At 40.4% G+C, this 19,037-nt stretch overlaps 1 protein-coding gene across 2 annotated transcripts in view; it reads left to right on the top strand.

Moving 5' to 3' along the window:
- The window catches only part of LOC129513505 (protocadherin alpha-C2), a 143,351-nt gene that overhangs the window by 100,906 nt on the left and 23,408 nt on the right, over positions 1–19,037 (top strand). For both annotated transcript variants that reach the window (XM_055331562.1, XM_055331561.1), the window contains exons 2-3: positions 4,090–4,148; positions 7,715–7,803. In XM_055331562.1, coding sequence (XP_055187537.1) covers positions 4,090–4,148; positions 7,715–7,803 — 148 coding nt within the window. The remainder of the gene's footprint in view (positions 1–4,089; positions 4,149–7,714; positions 7,804–19,037) is intronic.

The following is a 19,037-nucleotide window of genomic DNA, read 5'->3' as shown; positions in this document are numbered from 1 at the left end:
ACATTCTCTCACATGGAATCCCTCTCATGCTTCAAATCTCTCCAATTTCTGTCTCTGATCTCTAGACCCAGATTTAAAGGGTTCATGTGATTAGTAGGTCAGTCCGGCCCAGATGATTTGATTTCCCTGTTTTAAAGCCAAATGTGTCATATAACATAACCTAATCAGAGTACGATCCATCATATTTATTCTTGGAGATCATGCAATGCATATACACCAAGATATGAGGATCTTGGGGGACATTTTAGGATTCTGCTTATCATAGTTCATATCAATGTTCACAAAGTATGACTGTGAAAAATCTTCAGTAGATACATCCTTAATAGAGTCCTAATAAAAAGGAGAAGGGGAAGAAGATGCTGCTTATAGTTTCATGTCTCAGAGAGCTATTTACTGATAGCTTCAACATGGATTTCCATGACAAAGAGTGTCATTTCCTGAGTGGTCCTATGATTTTTTTTTTTTTTTTGACAGAGATAGGGTATTTTAAGCCTATTTTAAATTTGTCCCAAAAGAGGTGATTCATCCTTCTGTAGTTCAGATATTCTATGGTATAAATAATAAATAATACCGTTACAAGATACATTAAATCTTTGCTATAATTTTGATAGAAACTGAAACGGCTTCTTGTTCTTCATTAATGCTACATCACCTATATGGACTACCTAATTCAGTTTTTCCACATCTGGAGTTTTGTGGCTGTTAGTCTCCTGAAGGACTAAGCTTTGAAACAACAGAACAACAGAACATCTCTCCAAGTGTTAGACAAAACAATCACACTTCATTCAAATCCTTAGTACATGTTTCTAATGTGTCAGGTATATCAGTAGTCAACCTTTAAACTTGAGTTTTTCCAACTTTAATCAAGTTTTTGTGAAACCCATATACATTTATTACTTTAAATTTTGTATCATTTAAAAATAATATCTGAAAAAAATAAAAAAAATAAAAATAAATAATATCTGGGAAACTCAGATATAACAAAGGGAAAAAAGGGAGGTACAGTTGGCCCTTGAACAACACAAGGGTTAGGAGTGCCAGGCCCATGTACAGTTGAAAATCCAAGTATAAATTTTGACTCCCTAAAAACTTCACTACTAATATCTTACTGTTGCCCAGAAGCCTTACTGAGAACATGAACAGTTGGTTAACACATGTTACATGTATTATATACTGTATTCTTACAATAAAGTAAGCTAGAGGAAAGAAAATGTTATTAAGAACATCATAAGGAGGGGAAAATACATTTATAATACTATATGGCAGGGATCCCTGGGTGGCGCAGCGGTTTGGCGCCTGCCTTTGGCCCAGGGCGCGATCCTGGAGACCCGGGATCGAATCCCACATCGGGCTCCCGGTGCATGGAGCCTGCTTCTCCCTCTGCCTGTGTCTCTACCTCTCTCTCTCTCTGTGACTATCATAAATAAATAAAAAAAAATTATAATACTATATGGTATTTATTGAAAAAAACCCACATGTAAGTGGCCTCATGCTGTTCAAACCTATGTTGTTCAAGTGTTAACAATATATGTCATTCCATATAAATTAATTTGAAACACAAACTTTTGTGAGGTGCCTGGGTGGGTCAGTCGTTTAAGTGGGTAACTCTGGTTTTGGCTCAGGTCATGATCTTAGGATCATGCCCCACATCAGGCTCTGTGCTCAGAATAAAGTCTGCTCAAGTTTCTCTCTCCCTCTCTCTCTGCTTGCCAACCCCCCTTCATATGCTTGCTCTCTCTCTCAAATAAATAAATCTTTTTTAAAAACCCCACAGACTTTGGTGTTAGGGAAACCCAAATGTAACAATCGGCCACACTCACCAATCAGGCAAGTAATCTAATCTTTCTCAAGTTCAGATTTCATATTTCTATAGATTTAAGTACATTAATGTTATCATGCATGACAGTTCACTTGTTCAAAAACATTTTAAAGGCCTACCAAATGCCTGGACCCTGCTAAGCTCTGAGGACATAGCTCTGTATTATGAATATCTACGGCTATTCATATGTTTTATGAACAAAAGAGATATCCCTTTTATAGAATTTATGGTGTAAAAAAAAGTGTTAGGATACTTGCAATAATATGTAAAGTGCTTACCCCTTTGCCTAATATTGTGTGGAGACTTAGAACATTCTATATTCTTCTTTACCTTTTCCCTGCCCGGTCTTACTATCCTAAGACATGTCATAAGTATGATTCTGGCAAATGAATCTGAGAATCACCTTGTTGCTGATGGACTATTTCAGAAAATAGCAGTATGACAAATTATCATTGAGGAAGTGGGGTTGTGTAGCAAACTGAGTTCCTTGGTCAGTCCTGTTAGAACTGTGCCTTTCAGCAAAATGAGGTTGATGCTTTTATTCCAAAGATCAAGTTGCAGCAGTGTTCATCATGAATGTTACCCACTCACAGAAAAGTTGGGAACACTTACCTGGCAACAGATGTCCAAGTCTTTATTAAAAGAAGGTTCTCACAGTTGATACTAGGGCTGCTGATGGTAATGGTGATGATTGGGTTAATAGGAAATATTTCAGTCATAGTTCCAGGTTTACAGAATGATTTGCAAATAGTTTCTCTTTTGTTCTCTGCAGCACCACCAGTAGAAAATGAGAATCCTTTCATTTCATCTGTAGAGAGTTTTATGCTCTTTATACGGTACATCCATAGCACACTGTGAACTTAAAAACCAAGGATGAAGCAGTTTGCATATTCATTCATATCTTGCCAGCAAAGTGGAAGGGACCAGAGAGGGCAGTTAGTGTATGGGTACATTTGAGGTAAAGTATCTTAGAGTTGTAGCTTTTTCTGGGCCTTGACTTTGGCTAACTCTCTAAATACCATCTAACCACCCAAAAGTCTGTCAGGAAGTAGAGATGTGAATTACTTCTTTCCTAGGTGTTGTGAAAAGGGGTGTTTATGAAATACTCTGCTTTCTTTGAATAAACAATAAAAAGGATAAGAACAAGAATTATTGACATTTTGAAGTAGTGTATTGATATTACTGTGGCTTTGTGTCTACCAAATATGATCATTATAATCCAGAGGAAATTATAGAATACAACTTCCATCTCTTCATCTTTCCATTCAAATAGACTCAGTGTTCAGTGACAGAGCCACTTTAATCTCTGCCCATGAAAACATCTATCACAGGTTTTTTTAATAACAAATTTTTGCTAATAAATAACGAGATAGTGATGGTGGCTCATTTTGTCCGCGTTGATTCCTGAGTAGCTTTTACGCAGCCCATGACTCCTCAAACAGTCTTTGGGGGTGGGGCTATAATTTCCTTTTTGTCCCCTCCACTTTGAAGTGACAGTCTGTGGACAGAGGACAGCAGATCTTTCTAGTACACAGGTGGTGCAGAGTGAGCCAGGTGCTTCTTGGGTTTCAGCGACTCCCTGTTAAGCAATCAGAGCTGAGTGAACAGTAATTGAGTGAGGAGGCAAAACACTCAGAAAAGCAGGGAACGAGTACAATTTTATGAAAAGGATTATGTAGCAAAACAAGATCAAACTCCCGTCGTGGTGTGTTTTCCTCTCCCTGGTATTCCTCTTCAATCAGCAGAAGAGAAGGTTCTCGGACGCTGGAGTTCGTACCCGTTCATCCATCCTGGGTCAAACGTGCTGCAGTCTGCAAAGCCAGCAGCAGATTGCAGTCCTCTGCAGTCCAGCCAGACCAGCAGAACTTCTGTGGCTGTGTACCCTGTTAGATCTAGAATACCAAATTGGAGATGTTCCTTTAGTAAGGCATTTGAAAGCAAAAACAATGAAAGCTTTCCCTGTCTCAAAATAGACTGCCCTCCCCGCAGTGCTGCTTTAGGAACAGAGACCTGTTTTGAGCAAAGCAAAGCCACAGCTGGTCCTCACAGCATCATTAAATCTGGTTTTTCCATGGTCTTGAGTCTGTGTAAAGACCCTGATGAGCTAATTTTCTCCTCAAGCGCTATATATACAGATATCATCTTAGAGTTGCACATTGCTCCTTCAATACTTTTTTCAGATCCATGGAAATATTTTAGAAACAGCTAATCAATCACTGGGAGATCATTGTTTTGCCTTATTAACAAAACCCCCCTTTGTGATTTTACAGCCACGACAGCCCAACCCTGACTGGCGTTACTCTGCCTCCCTACGAGCAGGAATGCACAGGTATGTATTTCCTTCCTTTTTTCAATCAGAACAACTAACTTTGCATGGCTCAGACACGTTCTGTGTCTAGAGGCTGGAAACTGCTGTCAAACTGAGAAGCTTTAGATACTTTGCTAGGGGAATATAGTTCCTTTTGTCTCCAAGTCTATTCCTTGAAACATTGGAAATAGTGCCAAATGTTTATCAAGTGCTGGCAGGTGAGAACTCCCTGCAAAATTACAGAGACAGGCTGCTGCGTATATTCCTTCATCAGAATTCTATGAGGAAATAATGATCCCTTCTCATCTATACTTTATGTCCCTCCCTTAGAAATTAATACCTGATGCATTTAGACCTAAGTATAGGTACGTGTTGTCTACTTTGGTTTTCTGTCACATATCAACTCTTATATCTTATCAACCACAATAATTGGCTGTTTTTCTTGTTCGTGTTCACCCATATTAGAACTCCTTTTCCATCTTGTTACTCTCTCATTGCCATCAATGGCCTGGGCTCTTCAGAGGATGAGCCTTGTGAAAGGACTTTATTGAATATCTGGAGACCAAATCTATCTTATTTTAAATGAACCTACAGTAATAGCATTACTCTAAGATTCAGATTAAGTATGATTTTGCTTTCTCTACTTTATCTCTTTGACAGTAATTGATTAACTACCATTATTCCCAGAGTTGATTTAATGCCATAGGGCCAAATAAAAGATTCTTTATTTTTGAGTGCCTGAAAACCAAGAAACTAATGATCACTACTACCAACAGGATTTATTTTTATTTTTTTTTTATTTTTTTATTTTTTTTCTAAATTTTTATTTATTTATGATAGTCACAGAGAGAGAGAGAGAGAGGCAGAGACACAAGCAGAGGGAGAAGCAGGCTCCATGCACCGGGAGCCCAACGTGGGATTCGATCCCGGGTCTCCAGGATCGTGCCCTGGGCCAAAGGCAGGCGCCAAACCGCTGCGCCACCCAGGGATCCCAGGATTTAGTTTTAAAGAAGGAATAAACTCTAAACTTAAGCCCCTCAAAATGTCTGGGTAACACATAACTAGATCTTTACCAAACTTACATCAATTTCTAAAGAGAGAGCTCACATGGTATGTGTTAAGTTAATGAAAAATTAGTTTTAAAACCATTTAAAAATGCATTAAAGTAAAATTAACATATTCTCAAGCCTTACATTACAAGTTAGGCGGAAATCATTATAATGGGGCTATTTCTGAACAAGAAGCAACCAGTGAAGGCCAGAAGATTAGTAGTTGGCATAGTGACATGTCACATTGGAACCTGGGTTGCAATTTTAGTCCAGAAATACTTGGGCAGATGCTGTAATGTGGTGTCAGGAAGACTCTTTTTTTTTTTATTATTCATGAGAGACACATACAAAGAGAGAGGCAGAGGGATCCCTGGGTGGCGCAGTGGTTTGGCGCCTGCCTTTGGCCCAGGGCGCGATCCTGGAGACCCGGGATCGAATCCCACATCGGGCTCCCGGTGCATGGAGCCTGCTTCTCCCTCTGCCTGTGTCTCTGCCTCTCTCTCTCTCTGTGACTATCATAAATAAATAAAAAAATTAAAAAAAAAGAGAGAGAGAGGCAGAGACACAGGCAGAGAGAGAAGCAGGCTCCATGCAGGGAGTCTGACATGGGATTCGATCCTGGGTCTCCAGGATCATGCCCTGGGCCGAAGGCGGTGCTAAACCGTTGAGCCACCTGGGCTGCCCAGGAAGACTCTTTATATTTGTTAGTGACTGGTTTCTCCGTTTGCCTGCATCTGAGCTAGTGTTGCAAACTGTACAGTAGGAAAAGGCATAGTTTATCATACCAGCTTTTCCGTCCTAGTTGAATTAGTGCTGTACTTAAAAAGTATCAAAGCCATGAGATGTACCTTAAAAACTATATTTGAAATAAAATGCTAAAACCCACAACTTCCTTATTCCATTTTCAAATGGGGGGAAAAAAAAGGCAAGTGTGCTCCTATTCAGATTTCAATTAAGATACCATGAGATATAAGTAAGATAAGAAATGAAATAAAAATTGAAGCTGGGCAGCCCAGGTGGCTCAGCGGTTTAGTGCCACCTTCAGCCCAGGGCGTGATCCTGGAGTCCTGGGATCGAGTCCCACGTCGGGCTCCCTGTATGGAGCCTGCTTCTCCCTCTGCCTGTGTCTCTGCCTTTCTCTCTCTCTCTCTCTCTCTCTCTCTTTCTCTCTCTGTCTTTCATGAGTAAATAAATAAAATCTTTAAAAAAATTGAAGCTAAATATAATTTATTCCTCGCAGTATAATACACTGAACATGTATCCGAGCTGTAAACTTAAAGAATACTCTTCTCTTTTTACACATGTGCTTTTTACACACATGTGCAATTCCAGCCTCAGACACCATATAACTGTTCCTTTGAAAATTTCTGCTTTGAGTTGAGGTGGTTCCAGGGTAGTTATATCTTCAGAATGAATCTGATTGAACCCATATAATTTGCTGGTAGAATCTGGGAACACATGAAGGATATTAATATTTGGGGGGGAAAAAGAAAAGATTCTAGGATGTAGATGAAGGGAAGAATAACAATAGGACAGAGCTTAATGAATGAATTTTTATTAGATATGTTATTCAGAGTCACAAGTGAAAGTATATTTAATTGATAGTTGGGCTTCCCCCACTATAGTTCAAGATTGTCTGCTCTGCTGCCTCATATAACCCCTTTAGACAATAGTATAAATTTTGTTTTAGTAACTTAATTTGCAAGATGAACCAATGTCTTTTTGAAAAGAATACTGATTCTGGTGATGATTTTCTTGTATGATGTTTACTCTTTGGATTCCATTTGTTTTTTCCTTCATTCATCCATCCCACAAATACATGAAGGTCTACTATGTGCTAGCATTATGATGTTTGCTCCATCCTTGAATTGTTTATGTTCTATCTCTGTTTGCCTCTAAGGGTGTCCCAGTTCATGTCTCCCTGCAATATCTGATGCTGAATTAATCTCTTCTGAATTGGGATCTGGGGGTGGTGGTGATAGACTTCCTCAAGTCCCAGGAAATATAGAGTGGGTTGTCTATCTATTAAGTAAAAGATACAGAAAGTAAAACAGAAAATAAGCTTAAGAAGTAATTGGGCAACTAAATTGGAATAATGCTATAGTTGTCAGCAAATGGTTTTCATGTGTTTTTGTCTTTGCTATAGATGACTCAGAAACAAAATCAGCAAGAGAGGCCTGGGGCTTCTGAGAACAAGCTCTCTTCATCTGCTGCAGCATTAGGATGTTAAAACGGCATTAGCCCTCTGATGGGCTTCCTGTTAGATTTAGTGAACACCACGTGGCATTAATGACAACCAAAATTGCCATAAAGATAAAACATGTTTATTGCCAGAATAGTATAGCAAGCAGTAAGTCAGCAGTGCTTTTGCTGTTTATGTAAGGTAACTGCTCAGCAGTAATTGCTTCAGTTCAAGTATGAGTAGAATGTGTTAGCTGGAGCCCTGCCTTCAGAGATGCATGTACTTTCTCTGGGTGGAAGGAGATCTGGAAAGTCATTTATGGTCTAACCATTATCTGGGTCTGTGTGTTTACTCAGCTCTGTGCACCTAGAGGAGGCTGGCATTCTACGGGCTGGTCCAGGAGGGCCTGATCAGCAGTGGCCAACAGTATCCAGTGCAACACCAGGTAAAGACCCAAGGTCTCTCTCTTCTTGATTGGGTTCTCAAAGGCAATCAGATGACTTGTTTTTTTTTTTTTTTTAATGACTTGTTTTTTTTAAGACCAAAAATGTTAATGGCTTTCTTTCTAGTTTTTCTTCTTTTCCACATGTATGACTTCCTTACATATATCCATGATTATTTTGATATTCTACTTCATTTGCTTCAAGAATTGAAACAGAGACCATAAGGGTGTGTGTGTGTGTGTGTGTGTGTGTGTGTGTGTGTGTGTGTGTAAAGTTCTTTAGTAAAATAACCAGGCATCTTTCACGTGCTTAGGCTATCTGAGCCATGTGGAGAAGATCTGGTGTCTTTATTCACAGAGATGACACTGTTAGCAAAGATCTTTTGGTTGAAGACAATAGAAACCCATTCAAAGTGGTTAAGCAAAAGGGAAGGAGATACATAGAGAGATAAAGAGATACATAGACAGATGCAGTGGAGTTTCTCATGGAAGTGGAAAGTTATGAAAACCAAGGCACCACTCTCTTTGACTTCAAGTCAAAGTCAGATCTGCTTCTTTCTGCTTATCTACATCATTCTGCAGACCGATTTTTTACTGTCTTGATATGTACATTTGCACACATGACCATCTCACAGTTTCTTAGTTTAGAGGACCATTGGGGACTGATTCCTAATCCATACTTTCAGGAAATAGAATCTGCCAGATTGGACCAAAAACCCAATGGCTGGGTTTGATGAGAGCATAGAAAAATTCTTTTAATTCACATTTCCTTAGTTTCCTTATTCTGGCCTAATCAATAAAGTAATGTCATGTAATAAAAATATGGCTTTGTAGGCCCATCCCTGTGGTAGTTTTTTCAGAAAGGAAGGATTACAGAGACTGCAAATGGTGTCTATCATAATCCTCTATTAGTAGAACATCATGATGATGATAATAGTTACTAATTGTTGAGCCATAATCTACCCGGACATGTGCCGAGCACATTATATGTCTGATGTCTTTTATTCCCCATGACAATCTTGCAAGGGATTTATTATGTCTATCTTACATATGAGAAACTAGAGACACAGAGAGGGTAAGAAACATACCCAGGGTCATATAGTTTGTAAGTGGCAGAGGTAGGATTCAAACTCAAGTGTGTGTAGCTCCAAATCCACGTGTATGTAACACTTATATTCCTAGCATGGCTGACTTGCAAGAATCCATCCAAATTCAAATACATACATAGATACATTACAGATGACATAAGTGTGCGTGTGAAACATTCTTTCCAAAAATAACCAGGTGCCTTTCAAATGATTTTGCTATTTGAATAACATGTGTAGCTAAGGGCCCATTTTTGCTGGCAATTCTAAGGACTTTTGTTGATTCTAATCAGCCAGCATTTGCTATTTATGAATGTTGCATGATTCAACTAAAAGTCACATTTGTAAAAAAAAAAAAAAATACACAAATTAAAGCAATTCATTAGAGAGTTAATATTGCCAGATGGCAAGGAGAAGAACATTAAATAGTTCATTGACAAATCTGCAACCCCAGTGCTAGTGATAGAGTGAAGAAGTGATGGAGGAGGAAGTGGTATTGGGCTGCCAAGTATTGCAGGATGGGAGGCATCTGGAATGGTAAGAGCCTTCCTGTGAAAGTGGCTACAGCCATGCCCTGCTCACCTGCCTTAATTTCAGGGCTTTTCTTCCTCTCACAGAGGCTTTGTAGGTCAGTCTGATGAGTGAGCCAGGAACTAGGTTTGAATACATTTTCCCTTTCACCAGTGATGCTGGGGGAAGGTTGTATATTCCTAGGCAAATGTACAATAGGAACCATCTGCTGATTATTTCATCTGCCCCTGGCCCAGGTCTCTCCTTCAGATTTGAAAGAATGTTAGGAACCTATCTTCTGGACAGAAGATAAGGAAGGAGTCTCCACTACTTCCCTTACCTATTGTCTCAACCCCTCTTGTCTAAACCCTTCTTTCCAGGCTGTGATGGCTCCTGACTCATAAGTCACAGTCCTCATGGACTGAGCTGGACAGAGCTTATATCTTTCAAGTACTCATTCATGGATGACCCAACCATACTTTTCAACACACTTCCCCACCAGTGACATGAAGTCAAAGGGATGTGCCTCTGCCCTCTGCTCTGTCCTTTTGACACTTTTAGGTTTTAGAATTCAAAATATGTTCTGCACTGTTAGTAGGGAATATGCATAAGGATCAAGATCATGATTTGGAATCAGATCTGAATTGAATTGCAAGTCCAGACTTCCTTGCTAGGTGAACGTAAGAAAATTGTTTAAATTCATGTTTTCTTAATTATCCCATCTGTAAACCTGGTATAATGATAATAACTATCTTAGTGAGTTGCCATGATAACTAAAGAAGAAAGAAAGAGCTGAAAATAATGCTTGACATATAATATTAATAAGTGCCTAATTTTCTCTCTCTTTTTTTTTTTCTGGAATAGTTTTGTGCAATCTGTGATGTGACCTTGGCTGATAATCTAGTGGCCAGAATTCAGTAATTCTCATTTCTGGACCCAGATACCACCCTCTAAGGTTGTCTGGATCATCCTGACATCTCTACAGTGCAGGCACTCTCCCTAGCCCCTATGCCAGCTGCCCTTCTGTAGATGGAATAAGGAGGCTTCATTAGTTTTGCCCAAAGAAAAGGAAACTCCTTCAAAAAACATGGTTGTTTCTGGTCCCAAGAGCCTGCCTTTCATTGATTCTTTTGCTTAGTGCTTCAGGATGAAGGTGCAGTTGCTTCCAGAAGGCTTCTTCCTGTTGCCTGGGTCGCCTTACACTTATGTCTGCAACCCCCTCTAAGGAACCACTACCTTCTCACACCTAAAATAGCTGTAGCCCCCTGCATGAAGACAGAGAGAGGCCAGCTGTGCACCAGTCCTCATTCACATGTCTTCTTGGAGTTGTTTTTCCTGCATTGATGAATTCTTCTGCTTTGTCATTAAACTGTTCATTTATCTTCACAGTCCACAAAAAACCTAAGAGATGTCTGAAAGGATCTCTGAAAGGATCAATGGGGACATCACCAGCTGATGTTTCCTGCAGGATTAACAAGTCAGGCATCAAATGGGGTTAATCCTGATTACTGGCCCTGTTCTAGATCCAGCCTCTCCTCGGTGTGAGCAGACCTGGACTAAAAGGGCTTCTTCCTTAGCACCTTCCAAGGAGACTAAGCAGAGAAAGAAAATGGGCTGAGAAGGGAGAGCCTGACCTCCAGTTACAGCCACTTCTTCAGAGAGGGCTATGTTTGTCGGGGAGGGGTATTAAAGGGCCAGTCAGTCACCTTTACAACTCACTTACTCAGGGTGAATGTTCTGAAGAGGTTTTAATGAGTGCCCTCTTGTGATCAGTTCCTAGAGAGAATCCCAAGAGGTTATAAAAAGACTACTAAAAAGACTGGCTTCAGGGCACCAGGCTGCTCTGGTAACTCTTACCAGTTCTTCTGGCCCCCACTTTCTACATTTCATTACCTAGGGCATGGGATCCCTGGGTGGCGCAGCGGTTTGGCGCCTGCCTTTGGCCCAGGGCGCGATCCTGGAGACCCGGGATCGAGTCCCACATCGGGTTCCCGGTGCATGGAGCCTGCTTCTCCCTCTGCCTGTGTCTCTGCCTCTCTCTCTCTCTCTCTCTCTCTCTCTCTCTCTCTCTGTGTGTGTGTGTGTGTGTGACTATCATAAATAAATAAAAATTTAAAATATATATATATATATATCATTACCTAGGGCAACAGTAGATTATTTCTGGAGTGGGAAATAGCATTTTCAAAAGAGCTCAGGGAATTCCAAAACCACACAGCACTGCCAAAGATAACACTTAGGGCTTATCAGGGAAGACCCCAGGGGATCTGGGACTTAAGCAGTGAAAAGATTAATTAGGCAGGCAAGGTGACTAAGGCAGTGAGACTTAGGGGACCTCAGTTTAGAGTGACCAGACAGTGGTTCTCAAAGTACAATAATTGGAGCAGCCACACTAATTCCTACTGAATCAGAAATTCTCAGAGTTGGGCCCAGAAATCTGTGTTCAACCAGCCCTCCATGTTATACCGATGTACCCCCAAAGTTTAAGAACTGGTGTAGAATCAAGGGTAAATATTCCTGAGCTAGTCTGATATCTTTGAAGGCTCAGAAATCATGTGAGGAAGGCATCGACTTTCGATTCATGCAGGAAGCAGGAGGCCTTTCCTTACATCAGAGAGAAAATCCCTAAGAATTCAGGCTCCAGAGTTACCCTCCTTTGAATTCTAGCTCTGCCACTTTGCAGTTCCAAGTCCTTTATTTAACTTTTCTGATTCCTAATTTCTCTGTAAGATGGAGATAACGGTAGTGTCTACCTAATAAGGTTGTTATAAGAATTAAACGAGATAATGCACACATGTTACAGAACCTAGAGAATAATGGTTGGTAGATGGCAATTATTTTTGTCATTTTTCAAGGTATGAGTCTACCTTTCACATTGAGAATTTAGGTCTGAGTTGTTCTCAGTAGTGTCTATTCTAGAGATTTTTCCTTTTTTTTTTTTTCTTTTTCTTTTTTAAAGGATTTTATTTATTTACTTGAGGGATAGAGAGCGAGAGAGACGGGGTGAAAGAGGGAGAGCGCATGAACAGGGTGGAGGAGCAGAAGGAGAAGCAGACTCCCTGCTGAGCAGGGAGACTGATGTGGTCTCTGATCCCAGGACTCTAAGATCACAACCTAAGCAGGAGGCAAACACCCAACCCAACTGAGCCAAGCAGGCGCCCCTCTAGATATTTTTCTTTTTTTGATATTTTTCTTAATGAGCCTGTTTTTTTTGTTGTTGTTGTTTTTTGTTGTTTTTGTTGTTTTTTTTTTTTTTAATGTTCCTGGGGGATGGTTTTTGCCGTAGTTTGCCATATCTCTTTGTGGAAGATGGATACAGTTTACACACCTTAGTTTTGTGGGGGGATTCAAGCTTTTATTTGTTTTAGGGTTTCCTACCTCTCTGACAAAATCAACTTTCCATGAAGGGGCTTTGTGTAGACTCCATCTCTGATTCTTCTCCAGAAAGAAGCCACGATCTTTAAGTTTTTTGGAATCCGTTTAGGAGCGCTGCCAACATGAATTTTTCCACTTCATGAGTGAGTGCAGCCTTAGGCCTTGTTTGAGAATTTAGAAGCTTGTTGTTCCACTAACCTGCTCTCCCTCAACTTCTGCTGTTGTCATGGTAATGACAATCCTGGGAGGTGTGTACATATCCTTATTAGGAAAAAAAATGAGATCAGCTATCTGTGCATGTGAGGCAGCTCCCTCATTGGCATCCTCCACTCCCACCTGCATCTCAGGGCCAGAGTGCCAGCCTGGCTTGGAGGTCTCTAGCTTAGAGAACAGGAGTCCTTAGAAGATGCACTTTTACTTTGAGAGTCTGGTGCTCATCCTATCTGTTGGAGTTCTCTGTGTAGTTTATGTTTTGTATTCTGACCTGGCCTGGAGAGAGGGAACAAGATAGGGTGGCAAAGGAGAGTTAGAATCTTCTACCTAGGAGAAGCTATGAAGCTTAAGTCTTTGCTGGCTTCATTCATTCACCTTTGCCTCCTCCTTAGAAGAACAACCTGCACTTTGTATTTTCAATGGTCATGTAAATAAAAAACTAGAATGAAAACTTCCCAGTTTTTCCAAAATTAAACATTTCTGCTTAATAAATAGATTCTGAGATAGTTCCTTCCCTCCACCCTGTGTTTCTTTCACCTCTCTTACTTTTTCTACACCATTTTTTCCAGGATTGGTAAGCTCTGGGCCAAATACAGTCAGGGTTGGGACCATGATACATAATAAATAGATTTCTTCCTTAAACATGGCTCCAAACAGAGTTCCTATGCTTCCTGAAAATACAGTCCCATGTGCACTCCAGTGTATGTTCCTGGGCATACATTTTAAAGGGTATAGTGAGGAGAGAAGAGTAGCAAGAGCTGTTCCCTCTGGCTCCATTTTCCTTCAAATCCCACAGATGCAGGCAAGCAGCTATGCAGGGTCAGGAAATGGATACTCATTATAGTTCCTTAGGTTATCATCAATCCATTTAATGTGTCACTGGAGCATACAGTCTGGCCCCTAAAAATTTCATCATGAGAAACAACTTTTAAATAATGTCTTAGGAAAATAATACACATTTATCTTTCTTTTGTTTAAGAGTGTTGCATGGGACATGAGTTTCCAAATTATCTTTTCTTCTAGTGTTGTCTATACACCATAGTTTGTAGATAAATTTTTAAGCCCCTTATCCAAAGGGAAATTCAGGTTTCTACTGGGAAAATTCTAGTGTCTCAAAAGACCAAGGAAGGGTGGGGTCACCAAGTCTGCCACCTGACTTGGCTCAAAGATGACAGGTTACCTGTGTAGCCTGGGAGCCCTGTGGCAAAGTAGAAGTGGAGAGTGAGAGTCTATACTTCAGAAAGATGGCTTGGATTGTTTGATATTTGGAATTCATGGGCATAGTGCCCCTCCCTGGGAGGTGCTTGGACAAAAAGGACCTACTTATAACCTGGGTTGAAGGCAGAGGAGAGCTAATGGCTTGTAATTACTTTAAGCTTTGTAGCTCTATCAAGTGTTGCATGAAGCCTTCACTGATTCTAGTAAACTAGAAATGAAAGCCTGTCCCCAGCAATAGCAAGGATCTTTAATGACAAATATTTTCAGAGAAACAGCCCAGATTCCAAAAGAACTTGAAATATTCATTTTCTCAGAGGCTGTCAACTTTGAGTTGAGAAGGTCATTGCTTAATTCGGAGAAACATATTCAGGTCAAGCATTGGCTAGAGCCTAGGGGCCTCTAGGGAAGGGTCATAAGAGAGTTCATTGCCAGGAGACCTGGACTTGAGCATGTGGACTAGAGAGGAGCCTTTTCTGCCTCTGCATTTAGAGCTTGTTACTCACAGTTCACAGTCAAAAAAGCAGAGGGAGGGTGCCTGAGTGACTCAGTCGGTCAGGGAGCATCTGCCTTCGGCTCAGGTCATGATCCCAGGGTCCTGGGCTCCCTGCTCAGCAGGGAATCTGTTTCTTCCTCTCCCTCTGCCCCTGCTCTTGTCATCTCTCTCACTCACTCTCTCTCAAATAAATAAAATCTTTTTTAAAAAAAAGAAAGAAAAGGAAAAGGAGAAGGAGCATAGATCATCATAGATCAATGCCATACCATTCTTATCTCAGTAGGACCAAGAGTTTGCTCAGTAGTAGCCTTGCCTGGAATGGTCTATCTCCAGGAGAAGGGACTAGGTGAAGGATTGGAGAAGGCAGTCCTGAGGATGGCAGTACCAAGAGAAATAAAAGCAAAAAGGAGTATACCTGAAACTACTATAACACTGTATGTTAACTATACTGGAATTAAGAGAAAAACTTAATCAATTTTAAAAAGTATGTTTGTACCAGTATGGAAACAGGAAATTGGGAGCTTTGTAAAAGACAGACTCACAGATGTAACTCTATAAGGTTAAAGTATAAAAAGGTAGCTTTAAGTAACCAAATTTGTATCCACAAGAAAACAGGGATGATGAGAAGCTTATTGTTGTTACTAGAACTGTGGCTTTTGATAGCTGAATCTCAAATAGTGTACTTGGGCCTCTCAATTACAGCTGCTAGTGAATATTGTAAACAACCAAACAAACTTTAAAAATGAAGAAAGTCTGAACAAACAAGTTTGTTGTTGATGGTGCAAGAAAGTCTGCCAGTTTGTGCTTACTTCCAACATTGAATCAACCCTGTGTCCAGAGCTATTGCTCTACACAGCATCATGGGCCAGGCTGAGTAAAGAGGTGATGTTTTTCAAGTCTTCTCTTTTATGTTTTTTGACTCTGCACTATAGATATAGTCTTATCCAAAACACATGTGTCACATCTCTGTTCCTATAATCCTCTAGGGTCACCCAAAAGTCTGTAGCAAGGCTGAAAGTCTCAGCCTGTGTGAATGATTTACATTACATGATGCATACCAAGCTGCATGTCAGAGAGTTTTTTGGGGGAAAGGGTAACACTAGAGATGTAGACAGCCCTGAGGTAGACATTTTGAGTCTGTGAGATTGGCTCTGTGTTTGATGATGCGCCATGGGGTACAGATAACAAGGAAGTATGTATGGTGATGAGAGGGTCTTTGTTGTTGAAGTTTCAGTCTTTAAATCCTGTGCTGTTGCCCCCTATTGTAAAATAGCCTTTAGAATAAGAAAAAGGAAGACTTGCTAAGTTATTATTTATTGAACTGTGATAAGCACTTTATTTTTTTTTATTTTATTGGAGTTCAATTTGCCAACATATAGCATAACACCCAGTGCTCATCCCATCAAGTGCCCCCCTCAGTGCCCATCACCCAGTCACCCCCACCCCCTGCCCACCTCCCTTTCCACCACCCCTTGTTCATTTCCCAGAGTTAGGAGTCTCTCATGTTCTGTCTCCCTTTCTGATATTTCCCACTCATTTTCTCTCCTTTCCCCTTTATTTCCTTTCACTATTTTTTATATTCCCCAAATGAATGAGACCATATAATGTTTGTCCTTCTCCGATTGACTTATTTCACTCAGCATAATACCCTGCAGTTCCTGGGGATCCTTGAGTGGCTCAGCAGTTTCGTGCCTGCCTTTGGCCCGGGGCGTGATCCTGGAGTCCCAGGATCGAGTCCTGCATCGGGCTCCCTGCATGGAGCCTGCTTCTCCCTCTGCCTGTGTCTCTGCCTCTCTCTCTCTCTCTCTCTCTGTCTATCATAAATAAATAAAAATAAAAATCTTTTAAAAAAATACCCTCCAGTTCCATCCAGGTCTAAGCAAATGGTGGGTATTTGTCGTTTCTAATGGCTGAGTAATATTCCATTGTATACATAAACCACAGCTTCTTTATCCATTCATTGGTAAGCACTTTATATGCATTGCATACTTAAGAGAGAAATGCATTCTTATTCCCATGTTTTAGATAAGGAAATTGAGACTCATAGGAATTAAGTAACTTCTATACATTTACACATTTAGTGTTTTTTGCTTACTGTTATATTTCCAGTATCAAGCAAGGCGTCTGGCACACAGTAGTGCTTAATATTTGTTAACTCATTAATGAATACAGTGGCAAAGGCAATATTTGAAATCATGTCTGCCTGCTGTACTTAACTAACTGTAACTTAACTGTACTTAAATCATGTACTTAACTAACACACTACTGATACTTTGTCTCACATACCAGATGATGGGAATAGTTTGGTAACTTGGAGAGGACTATTCATTGTCTGAGTTCCAAGTTGACTGTGGGATCTGTGTTAGTTTCTCATTACTGTTATAACAAGTTACCACAAATCTCATGGCTTAAAGCAATGCAAATTTACTACTGTACAGTTCTGAAGGTCAGAAGTTTTACTGAGCTAAAATCACAGTGGATTCCTGTTATAACAAATATCCACTTTCCTTCAGTCTCCAGTAACCTGTTTCTCATTTGCATTAAAGCTGTCAGTGACAGCCCCTTTAATGTCCAAATTTCTACTGACATTCTGTTCATAATGACAATTTAGGTATTCCCTGAGATGATGATATGTTCTCTCTAACACTACTTCTTTCTGAGTTTTCTCTAGCAGAGCCTTAGTATCTACTTTTCTACTAACAATCTGTTCCGGGTAAGCTAGGCACTTTATCTCATGCTTCTCAGAATTCTTCCAATCTTTGCCCATTACCCAATTCCAAAGCCACATCAACATTTTTAGATATTTGTAACAGCAGGACCCCACTTCCAGGTTCCAAAATCTGTATTAGTTTCCCACAGCTGCTGTACCAAATTACCACAAACTAGATGGCTTAAACCACTACAACTTTATCATCTCATAGTTCTGGAAATCAGAAGAACAAAATGTGTTTCCCTGAACTAAAATCAAGATGTCAGCAGGGCTCCATTCCTTCTAGAGACTCTAAAGGAGGGTCTCTTTCCTAGCCTTTTCCAGCTTTTAGAGGCTGCCTGCATTTTTGGACTCCTGGATCCTTCATCTTCAAAGCCAGCAGGATAGCATCTGCAAATCTCTCTCTGACTCTGCCTTTGCTACCTTCCTCTTTCCCTTATAAGGACCCTTGTGATTACATTGGGCCTACTTGGAACATCTAAGATAACCTCTCCATCTCAACTTCCTCAGTTTAATCACATCTGCAAAGTCCCCTTGCCATGTAATAGAACATTCACAGGTTTCAGGAATTAGGATAGCTGCATCTTTAAGGGATCATTATCTGCCTACCACAGGGTCTTTTCATGTTCAGGCAGATGTGGCTGTGTGCATCTGTGTGTTGTAAACTTCAGTAGAGATGAAGGTAAAATAAAGTGCATATTAGGACCAGGAAGAGCTTTGAGGAGAGTCCAGTGTGGACATGGCTTTGAAGGCTATTATTAATTGTCAGAACTTTGGTAGAGACTAATTAATCACCTCCCTTTCCCTCTAAGTCTTAATTAAGAATAGATGCAAGGAGCCAACTGAGGAATCAAAGTTTAGAATTAGATTTATTATTGGTAAAGATGGTCTGGAGAATATGGCAGGACTTCCACCTCCCAAATACAAGGGAGGAAAATCAAGAATGGCAGACCACTCCCCTGGCAAGGAGTAGGAACTATCCTGGTTTGATTACCAAACAGAGCTAGAGCAGAGAGTGAAAAAGAGTTAGAAGAGAGGTATATCATGAAAAAATTGACTGTTAGTGCTAACTTTGTCCATCAAAAAGCACGAGCTGGTTGAAATGTGACTTATGGTAATCTCCCCAATTGAACAAATAACTTTTCCTTCTTGGGAAGGGTAAGTATGGAAATGGAGCTAAAGGCGAGAGCCCCCTTCCAAGCATATTCCCCAAGGATGGAAGTATTGGTTGCTGAGTGTCTCTTTTCTATGGGCAGAGGTGAAAATGTGAAGACAGAGGAAGTGGTACATTGTTATGTTAAAAGCTAAAAGATATTGTTCTGTCCAAGGCCTAAGAGTATTTTCCCAAGAGTTAGCAGTCAGGAGAGGACAGAACTCTTTGGATCACCCACAGCCTGATCTGGAAGGAGTCAATTAAGGATGCCTAGGTGGCTCAGCCATTGAGCATCTATCTGCCTTAGGCTCAGGGCGTGATCCTGGAATCCCACAATCGAGTCCCTATTGGGCTTCTTGCATGGAGCCTGCTTCTCCTGTCTCTGCCTCTCTCTCTCTGCCTCTGTGTCTTTCATGAATAAGTAAATAAAATCTTTAAAAAAACATTTAAAAAAAAGGAAGGAGTCAATTAAAGGGTGTG

This window comes from Nyctereutes procyonoides, unplaced genomic scaffold (assembly GCF_905146905.1).
Source record: "Nyctereutes procyonoides isolate TBG_1078 unplaced genomic scaffold, NYPRO_anot_genome, whole genome shotgun sequence".
Taxonomy (NCBI): Eukaryota; Metazoa; Chordata; class Mammalia; order Carnivora; family Canidae; genus Nyctereutes; species Nyctereutes procyonoides.
This window is presented reverse-complemented; position numbering and strand designations above follow the sequence as displayed.